This window comes from Condylura cristata, unplaced genomic scaffold, assembly GCF_000260355.1.
Source record: "Condylura cristata isolate star-nosed mole 26May11 unplaced genomic scaffold, ConCri1.0 scaffold00013, whole genome shotgun sequence".
Classification (NCBI taxonomy): Eukaryota; Metazoa; Chordata; class Mammalia; order Eulipotyphla; family Talpidae; genus Condylura; species Condylura cristata.
Genome location: NW_004567114.1, coordinates 21,687,233 through 21,697,565, shown reverse-complemented (window position 1 = coordinate 21,697,565; position 10,333 = coordinate 21,687,233). Strand labels below are relative to the sequence as shown.

General features: G+C 48.7%; 1 protein-coding gene across 2 annotated transcripts in view; it reads right to left on the bottom strand.

Annotated features, from left to right (window-relative positions):
* ELMSAN1 (ELM2 and Myb/SANT-like domain containing 1) overlaps positions 1-10,333 on the bottom strand; it is a 40,294-nt gene that overhangs the window by 8,833 nt on the left and 21,128 nt on the right. For both annotated transcript variants that reach the window (XM_012724614.1, XM_004681705.2), the window contains exons 3-9: positions 9,843-10,142; positions 3,997-4,342; positions 2,155-2,221; positions 1,600-1,742; positions 1,395-1,498; positions 852-927; positions 68-156 (exon numbers count right to left, since the gene is read on the bottom strand). In XM_012724614.1, coding sequence (XP_012580068.1) covers positions 68-156; positions 852-927; positions 1,395-1,498; positions 1,600-1,742; positions 2,155-2,221; positions 3,997-4,342; positions 9,843-10,142 — 1,125 coding nt within the window. The remainder of the gene's footprint in view (positions 1-67; positions 157-851; positions 928-1,394; positions 1,499-1,599; positions 1,743-2,154; positions 2,222-3,996; positions 4,343-9,842; positions 10,143-10,333) is intronic.

The following is a 10,333-nucleotide window of genomic DNA, read 5'->3' as shown; positions in this document are numbered from 1 at the left end:
GACTGCTGGGTCCCAACTAAAAGAGGGAGCCCCAAATCATTCCCTGGAAAACAGAGCCCCAGCTCACCAGCTTCTGCACCAGGAAGAAATCCTTTTTGTAGATGGCGATGCCCTTGTTAAACAGCTTCCTCTCAGTCATCTTCCACTGGTCAGAGCCTGTGGGCAGAGAGGGAGCCAGGGTAGAGGTGGGCGGGGCCATGTGCCGGGCCGGGGCAGTTCTGGGCAGCAGAGCAGCGTGTGGTCATCCAGCCACATCTCTGCAGTGTCTAAAGCTGGCTCCACATCCTGCTCCTGCCACTGACTCGCCGTGTCACTGAGCCTCTGACACACTCTCCTCACTTGTGAAACGGGAACTATTAATAGAAGTTACCTCACCAGTTGTGGTATGGAATAATGAGACAAAGCATGTGGGAGCCCTCGGTGCCTGCCAGGCACTGACGAGATGGACAATTCCCCAGGGGCCAGTAACAGGCTGCTGTGCTGATGCACCTGGGAGAAGTTAAAGCCCAGTGCCTGGAGCGGGACGTGGCATTCCAAGGGTTGTCCGAGTTCACGGTGCCTAATAACTCAGAGGGGGCCCTTGGGCTCCTGCCCCTTGTATCTGTACCCTATATTTTGTCTTTGCTTTGTTTTCACCTGAATGGGCTCTCACCTGCCCATACACTTCTCCCTGCCCCTCTAGGGTGCAGGGAGCTCCTTGGGAGCCCCCCAGTTTTGGTGTCAGTTCCTTCACTCTGGCTCTTGGCTTACCCACCCCTCCCCTCTCCATCATTAACCCCAGCCAAAGGTGCGAGCCAGCATCTAGCTGGGCGCCACTGATGCTCCAGACACCCACCCACAGCCAGGCCTACCTGTGTAGTGATAAGTTGCCAGTGGGTGGTTGTGGGGCCGAAGAGGCTTCTTCAGTAGCAGCTTACTCAGCGCTTCCTGAAAGGAACGTGAAGAGAAAGTCAGGTCTCTGGCACAGGTCTGAGAGGCAGGCTGAGCATTCTAGGCCCAGGGCACTAACTCCTGCCCCCAAACTGCTGGAGTACAAGTCATCCGGTCATGGGGGTGGGGCTGCTCAGGAAACAGGCTACAGGCCTCCTGGAGGGAACATGTGGCTCCCAAGGCAAGCTGTCACCCTCAGAGAAGGCCTCAGCAACAACTGTATGTGAGGATGCGGGTTCATTGACCCAGAATCAGAGGTGGGACGGATGAGAGGACTCTGTGCAGTAGATTCTGGAGTTGGGAAACGGTCCCATTGGGTCAAGCCCCTGCAAAGCCCCAACTGGTCAGACCCTCCAGCCTGCTTCAAATCAGCAAGTGAGGAGGCCTGGCTCCCAGGCAGGAGAGGGGAAATCTCGCCTCTCCTCCAAAAGGGCCCTTCCCTCCACCAGGGGGCGCCGTCTCACCAGGATGTCTCCCCTGGACTCATGGAGACAGTGCAGGGCCAGCTCCTGGTTGGTGCCAGCTCCAGGGAAAATGCTGGAGCAGGCGGCTGTCAGCAGGTCTTCCACTGGATTCACAACCACGGGGAGAGAGGAGAGGAAATCACTATCAGCGCTGGCCTGGCCTAGCCCCCTGCCACCTGCCCACCTTCACTTGTTGGCTACTCACCTTGCCTCTGCTTCTCCCGGCTGCTCTCCAGGTCCTCCCATGGCTGCCACACCAAGTCTGCTTTGTGGGGGTCTGCTGCTGCCAGGGCACGGTCCCTCATCGAGGGGATTTCAGCTTGGAACCGGGAGCCCACATTGATACGTCTGCAGGGGTGGGAAGAGCAGGGAGTGAGGCCTCACGTTGCAAGGATGAGGAAGCTTCCACTCTCCCCAGGGGTGGCAGATGTACTGGCAGTTGGCAGAGGCTGCCTGCAGCAAGGCCTCTGCTGGCTGTATGGGCATCTGTTGCAAGTAGTGTCTGGTAACCACCTTAGAAGGCAAGGCACAGAGTTTGCAGAGGGGAAGTTCTAGGTTTACAGACAGTGAGAGAATCTTCTGTGACTTCCACACAGAAGCAGAAGGGATGACCGCCGAAGCCCCGGGGCCCATTCCAGCCTCTAAGGACAGGCCTGTAGAAGCCTTATCTTTTTTGCAGGGCCTGAATGCACCCATCCTGCACAAACTGGACCCCATTAAGCTACCCCGCACCAGAGGCCAGAGGCAGGGCTGCACTTACGGCTCGATGCTCACTGGGGTGGCCTCTCCCATCACAGAGAGGACAGGCGGTGTGACTTCAGCACTATCTACGGGACAAAGAACAGGTGGGAAATGAGACCCTCTCCCCCCAGCAACCTCCTCCCTGCCAACCCTGAGTGGCTGTTTTATCTGCACAAGAGCCACAGTGGTGATCAGAGGTTTGCAGCTGGAAAGCTAAGTCCTGGCTCTGCTACCTGACCACTGTGACAACAAGCTGTGACCTACTGAGTGTGTAGTGCCTCTGTTTTCCTGCCTGCCATTTTACTGCCCACCTCCTAGAGTTAATGTGAGCTGACTGAAACCATGCACAGAGTCCAGCACTTGCTAAGTACTAGTTATTATTATACTACCACAGAGTGTAAAGCTGTGTCCCAGCCCCAGAAGCTCCCACACCGCAGTAAACTCCACCATTAAACGACTGCTCTAATAAAAAGGTTGAATACTTGTGGCATAACCAACCCCACTTCCTTGCTTCTCTGTCTCAGTTTTTCCATGGAAGATCCCCCTAAGCTAGCCTTCTTAACACCCCACAAAATCAAAGATGTTCCCTTTGCTCCAAATGCAAAATTGTTGCTGACTTCCCCGCAACATGAAATAAAACCTAAATTCCTCAACTTGGGGCTCAAGGCAGTGCCCCTGCAGCCTATGCATTCACCACCCCTTTGCCAGGCCCTTAACCCTAGCAAGCTACTTTCCTGTGGCCCCACAGCCCCCTACACTACCTCCAGGCCTTTGCACGCCCATTTCCTCTGCCTATCCAGGCCCTTCCCACCCTAAGCTCTAGCCCCACCCTCTCCAGTAAGCATTCCTCACCACCCCAGGCTAGAAGTCTCTACCGCCCAGTGTCCGCTTAGCTCATTGGTTGCTGGGCACAATCTGCCCAGAACTTGTTTTTCTGTCCCCAGGCTTCCTCAAAACCCTGTATTCTCTTTGGAAGACCACAGTGTCCCATAAGTTATTAGAGCCGTCACTGGATCAGTCTAAGGCTTCACACCTACGTGCCTGACAAACATTCAAGCTTGACAGACCTCTTCTTTGCTCCCCTGTCTGGTCTCTACAGTGACATCTTTGTGCACAACCCAGGCAGTGAGGGAAGCTTTGAATCTTCCAATGGCAGGGGGAGGACAGGTCCCCACTATTTCTTGCCTACAGACACCAGGGGGCACCAAGAGTTGTCACACCATGGATGAGGTCAGCGTCACAGTTAATCCCCATGATGGCACTTAGACCTACTCACTTAATCCTCTCCACCATTCTGAGACCTCGGATTATTCCAATTTTCAGCGAAAATGGATCCTTTTGTGGAGTGGGCAACATTTTTCAGCAGTGACCATCCAGGCTAGTCAAAATTATCTGCTCTTGGCCAAAATGACTATTTAAAACCCAGGAGACCAGATCTGCCACATAATATTAACAGCAAACCTGATGCACCAGACATGATGGTAAGTGCTTGTGTGTGTTAATGCATCAGCAACTCACCACAGCCCAATTAAGATTAACCATAAGAAACTGCTACTTGTGGATCTAAAAATAGGCAAGTAATGGCAATTCAACCAACTAGTGCAAAGAGCCCTGCTTTGTGTGAGGAGTTTAAACGACACGCCTGGGGGAGGGGTGGAACTGGGATTCAAACCCAAGCAGCTGGGCTGACACCCGCCCCACTCCTGTGTTCCTGGACCAGGACAGCCTCTGAGGACGAAGCGCAGAGCGCCCCCTTCCCCAGTGTTCCAGCCCGGGTCCCAGCAGCCCCTGGCTGTGTCTTCCCTGCCCACTAGGGTCGCTCCCCACAAGTGCTGCCCTGATGGGCTGCAGGGTCACTCACTGGAGCGGAGCAGGGTGCGATGGGCACTCTTTGGCGTGATGGGAGGCGGGGCTGGGATGCTGCTAGTCGACATGATGGCATTGAAATAGAGGCCGGAGCCTTCTCGCACGGGGCTGAGGATGGGGGGTGGCGTGTAGGGGGGCAGTTCAAAGCTCCGCTCCGAGGGGTGGTCGGCCAGGCGGACGGGAGAACGCAGATGGCTCTGGTATGGAGTGATGTTGGAATAGACGGGAGGGGCGATGAAAGTGCCCGCCTTGGTGGGGATGATCAGGGGCTCCGGCCGAGGCCGCTGCTTTGGTTTCCGCACCGCGGGCTCCTCCTCCAGCTTGACGGTCATGTCTGCAGCCTGAAGAAAACAGAACAAAGAAGACTCAGCCTTCTTGTGCTGAGAAACTGCAGTCTTGGCCACTGCTCGGCGTTTCGCTCCCCTCTGGAAGGTAGTCTGCCCACTGTGGCCACCCACCAAGGCGGGCCTGGAAGACAAGCGGGTCGGCCAGCCTCTCTGATGCCTCCTCAAGGGTCAGGGTCATCAAATGTTTCTGTCAAGGGCTGGAATAGTACATTTAGGCTTTCTAGACCACGCATAGTCTCTGTTAGGTATTTTTACATTTCCCTGCCCCTTGCCCCTTAAGAAAAGGCTCTTTAAAAATGTAAAAACATTCTTAGGTCTGGAATGGATTGGCCCTTATGGATTTTGCCCACAAGTCAGCACCCAGTCCTGAGGTAAAGTGAACTGTTATAGGGCAGGGAGTGAAGCCGTGAGGGGCCTTACTTACCATTTAAAGCTATGTAGCCTTTCTGCACACCCCACCATTTTTAAGATGGAAATAAGAAGTGCCTAACTAAGGGGATGGCTGTGAATAAACGAATGAATGGAAAACACTGAGGAACGTATCCGGTAGTTAGTAATTACTCAGTAACTGCTGGCTGCTATCACCATCGAAAACGCCAGGCTCTGCAGTAAACAGGAGCCCCCATGGGACACGGAAATTTTGTTCACCAAATGAGTAACAGGCCAGTCCTTGCAGCGTTTCTGTGCTCACAGCATTAGCCCTACTATCAGACGCTAGCCCATTCCTGCCGTCAAAGACCAGCCTCCTGGTTTTACACTCTCCATTTGGTATGCCTCAGGGTTTCCATACAAAACAGAAAGCAGAATAGGACAGGAATAGAGGCCTTTCCTGACTCCATCCCTACCCTCTCAAAAGGGGATGGAGCCCTAGGAGTAAGCAATACCCAGATGGCCTGCCTGGGTGCACAGCCTCCCAGCAGGGGAGGGCCCCACACAGAATATGTGGGCCTGGGGACAGCAGGGTGCTCTGGTCCCAGTTCCCGCGTCCACAGACAGTCCACAGAGGCCCGACACCCTGAGACCTTGGCCATGCTCTTTACCCACTGTGCCTTCTTTGCTCCTACACAGACTAGAAAGAAAGAAAACTGTTCATTCTTCCCCCTTTAAAGGAACAGCTGTTCAGTTTTCCTCCTTTAGGGGATTAATATAATTATACAGAAAGAATGTAGCGAGTCAGAAGCTCCCAAACTTGCTAGACAACAGGAACTCAACTAGCTATTGTGATTTGTAATTTCAGAATAAGGAAAGTGGATTTAGACTATTCTGAAAAGTTAATAGTGGTTTTCATGTTGACTCTTTAGGTGTGATAATAGTATTGAGATTAAGTATAAAAAAGTGAAGTCCTGACCCTCCCTGGTGGCGCAGCGGGTTAAAGCACAGCACTGAGAAGCTAAAGCCACTTCCGCATGAGTTCGATTCCCGCCTGCCCCGGAGGTGACCACATGGTGCGGCAGACCTCTCCTGACCCGCCCACTGCTCCCCTCAGCAGTGTACTTCATCGATCTGCCTGTTCTGCTCCCCGCTCTGTGTCTGGTGAAGCCTCTCGCCGCCCCAGTACCCCAGTTCTGTATGCACAAATAAATAAATCTTCAAATAAAAAAAAAAAGTGAAGTCCTTATATATGATGTACTTTCAGACCAAATTATTTATGGAATGAGTATGTGGTATTTGAGATTTGCTTCTCCTAAATTCTAGTGGTGAGACTAAGTGGAGATATAAATAGAAGGTTGGCTATATTTTGAGAACTACTAAAGCTAGATGATGGCTAAATATTGGGGTTCTTATACCATAGCCCCCAAATACTGGGGTTCTTATACTATTCCTAAGCTTTTGGGCAACACTGAAAAGTCTACAAAGAACAAATAAAGAACTAAATAAACAGCAGAAAGTAAACACCCTCACCCCCCCCTCAAAAAGTGTAAAAATACCTGAGGGGCAGAGATTCAGAAGATCAAAACTCTGGATTTGCTCTGCCTGACTTGGCTGTCTGGCCTTAGGTAAATCTCCTGCCTTTTCTGGACCTGTTTTCTCATCTGTGAAATGGGCACATTGAGCTGTGTAGCTGCTCAGTCTCCCTCCTGCTCACTCTTCAGAAAAACTGTCCAGCCCTCCAGCATCTCCCAGAAACTTTCTTCCAATCAGAGAACAAGATCCTAGAGAGCAGAGACTGTCCTGCCCACCATGACCTTGGCCTTGGGCCCCCCCTTCTGTTATGTGGGGAAAGCAAGCAGGACAGCTCACCAGCTGAGAATCAGAACATCCAGACTTAACGTAAAGGCTACATTTCTGAAGGTATCAGAGAGCAAATAAATTGCCCGAGAATTAAAGAGCCAAGATCCAGAAAAAAAGTCCAAGTGGTAAACCCAGCATATGAAGTGTGTTATCTTTAAGGGTGCTGACAAGGCATCTGTGAGGCTGAGAAACTGAGTAGCATTTTCTAGTAAATTAAAGGGGTTGGCAGAATAAAAATCGGAGTTCAGGCCTTGTCAAGGGAGCAGAGCTTGGTAAACTCTCAGGCCTTCGATTAGGAATCCACAGGATTGTATCTTTAGAGTAAAGCTGAATCAGAAATATGACTAGTTTTTTTTTTTATAATAATATAGTTTATTTTTACATCATTTTGTACATTTTTTTTATCCTAATTGTAATCCCTGTGGAAATATGACTAGTTTTTACATAGATTAGCACCTAGCTTCAAATCATCTCATTTCAATCTGATTAAAACAATATGGGATTGCTAGTGCTCTTTGCTACCTGTCAGATGCAAAGATAAATCCTCTCTGGAAGAAGAGAACATTATCCAGAGTCTTTAGTTACTAAAAAAATTCTTCATATATAATGTTCCACATTCAGTAAAAAATATTCAAATAGGTCCTCTCTGGTGGTGCAATGGGTTAAAGCGCAGCACTGCAAGGGAGCAGCAGCTGCTTCAGAGTGGGTTCAATCCCCACCCTGGAGGGGACCCACATGGCATGGCAGACCTGGCCTGACCCACCCGTTGCTCATCTCAGCAGTGTACTTTGTCCATCTGCCTATTCTGCTCCCTGCTTTGTCTCTGGTGAATCCTCTCATTGCCCCTGTACCTCTGGTCTATACCCCAGTTCTGTATGCATAATTAAGTAAATCTTATTAAAAAAATCAGAAATACCAGAATGGAAGATATAATTAAAAAAAAAATACAAGATAATAGAAATAGACCCAGGGAGATTCATTATTGGAGTTAAATTATACAAGAAAATAAAAGGCAAGATTGAGAATTTCATCAAAGAACTCAAAACTCTAAAAATGAACCAAAGGGAATCTTGGCAATTGAAAAACAAAATAAATAAAAATAATAAGTCAGCAAACAAGCCTAACAAAATATTACATGCAGTAAAAGAGAGATAATAAAATGAAAGATGAGATTGAAAAAAGGGGAGAAATATAGAAAAATGCATGACAGATAAAATAAGGGCTACCTGGTAAAAAGCACCGATAAATTTGTAATTGGTGCCACAGGAGAGGAGACAGAAAATGGGCAGAAGAAATATTCAAGAAGTACTACAAACTCCGAAATGGCAAATATTAATAAAACCATAGTTAGGTATAACAGCAAAATTACTGAATGCCTCCTACCCCCATCCCATCACCTCATCTTAAAGCAAAAGTAAAAAGATAACTACCTTCAAAAGAGCAAAAGTGTGGCTTTGTGTCTACTCAAAACAATAATTATAATGGAAGCTTGGAAAAAAATGGAATAATATCCTCAGAAAATAACTATTAACACAGAATTCTGTATGCAGCAAAGTTGTCCTTCCCAAATAAGGTAAAACCAGTTTCAGTCAATCAAAGATGAATAAAATTCATCACTAGGACCCTCCCTGGTGGTGCAATGGGTTAAAGTGCAGCACCATGAAGCTCGCTGCAGCCACTTCACCACAAGTTTGATCCCCTGCGATGACCCACAAGGCGCGGCGGACCTCTCCTGATCCACCTACTGCTCCCCTCAGCAGTGTACTTCATCCATCTGCCTGTTCTGCTCCCCACTCTGTCTCTGGTGAATCCTCTCATTACTCCTGCAACTCTGGCCTGTACTCCAGTTCTTATATGTATAAATAAATACTAAAAAAAAATTCATCACTAACACTTCCCACTAAGGGAAATACGATAAATGTTCTTCAAGCGACGTATTGCATAGAAAATATCTGAGGTGGAAGCTGGAAATACGAGAAGAAACAGAAAGCAACAAAAATGCTAAGTATTTGAATAAATCTAAAATGAACGACTGAACAGCAATGTTACAATGTCCTTTGGTGTTAAAATACAGAGAACAAATATGCCTGTCCATAACTAGGAAACTAGAGTTAAGGTCTGGTGGAAAATGGAGTTAAAGAAGCTTGCATTGTTTAGGAAAGGCAAAGTACTAATCTATAATAGAATTCCATAGCTAAGAAGTCATGTTTTAATCTCTAGTATTCTCAACCAGAAAATTAAGCCCTGGTGCTGTAAGGCATTCCCTGTATACAGTGGGCTGGCTTCACTCTGATATATCTTGAATGATATTAGCTCATCCTCCAGAGAACTAAGGAAATAGTCACTCAAATCTTTTCTGTAGGAGTTAGCTCTCTCATAGAAATTCATGTTGCGGGGGGAGGGAATAAAGGCTGGCAGAGTAATCACCAGAAGAGTAATCATTATATAATTAATAAATTAATATAGAGGGAAAATGGAATAACAAACCTAATCAATCCAAAGGAGAAAGAGCAGGAAAGGCACATAGGAAAGGCAGGATGGGTAAACAGAAAACAAACAGTAGGTGGCAGAGTTAAACCCATGTATGTCAGTAATTACATTAAATGTAAACTATCAATGCTCTAATTAAATGACACAGGTTGTCGGACCGGATAGTAACAAACCCCAATTAAATGCCACTTGAAAGATACACCTTCAAGTAGAAGGATATGGAAAAGCTGAAAGTCATAAAGGGGGAAAAGATCTAACTCTCAGCCCACCACCTCCCAAACACTGACCAAAGAAATCTAAACAGTTGACAAAGTAGACTAACAGGCAAAAAGATGATTGAAGATAAAAAAACAAACATTTCCTAAAGTGTCTCATCCAGTTCATCACATCAAAATGTACAGAAACAAATAAAGCAACCCAAAGAGTAGACAAAAACCTTAATCTCGGTGGGAGACTTCAATGCGTGTTTCTTTTGCCAGAACACACACTCTGCACCCCAGTGCCTCACCTATCAGGCTCAAGCAAAACTTTCAGCACTGGAAAGAAAGGATTCACACATCCCAGATGCTTGGCCATAGCCCCACCTTCAATGAGTTCAAAACTGACTCATTGTCCCCTGGAAGTGTCCTTGCTGCGGTTGGGTTTGGACTGTAGTGTCCCCTTGGAATGCTTGAATCCCCCTATGCTGCCACAATTTCATTTTCCTCGTAGGGAGTGAGGCCCCCCAGAGCACTCAGGCACTGGAGGTACGTGGGTGGGGAGCCTCTCATACCTGGGCTGGGGCATCAGTCCCGGGGATCCGAGTGGACCGCCTGCGGGTGACAATGACGGACGGCTTATGCTCAGTGGGGTTCTGTTCTGGGCCCTTCCCGTCCTCGTCAACACCTCCAGCTTGGGCTGCCTCGGTGGGGTCCGCAGTCCGCACAGGCACAGACACCGGGATGATGAGGGGCGCCATCCCGCCGTCCTCTCGCGCTCGCTTGGCCGCTAAGGGAGGCTCAGAAAACTCCACCCCGCACTTGGTAGTAGAGGCCAATACACTTTTCCGCTTCTCCTCAGAGCCATTGGCATCCTGGAGAAAGGGAGGGAGGGTGAATGGATTGAGGTTTAGAAGATAAGCCCCGATTTGCTGGTCCAGGGCCCCAGTCCCATTTGATTCAGGGACTCAAAGACCGAGAATGGCTCCCAGTGGCGGTTGACAACCTGGCCTTTCCCTGACCTTCTTTTCTCCCACCACATTCCCAAATGCTCTTCATAACCCCC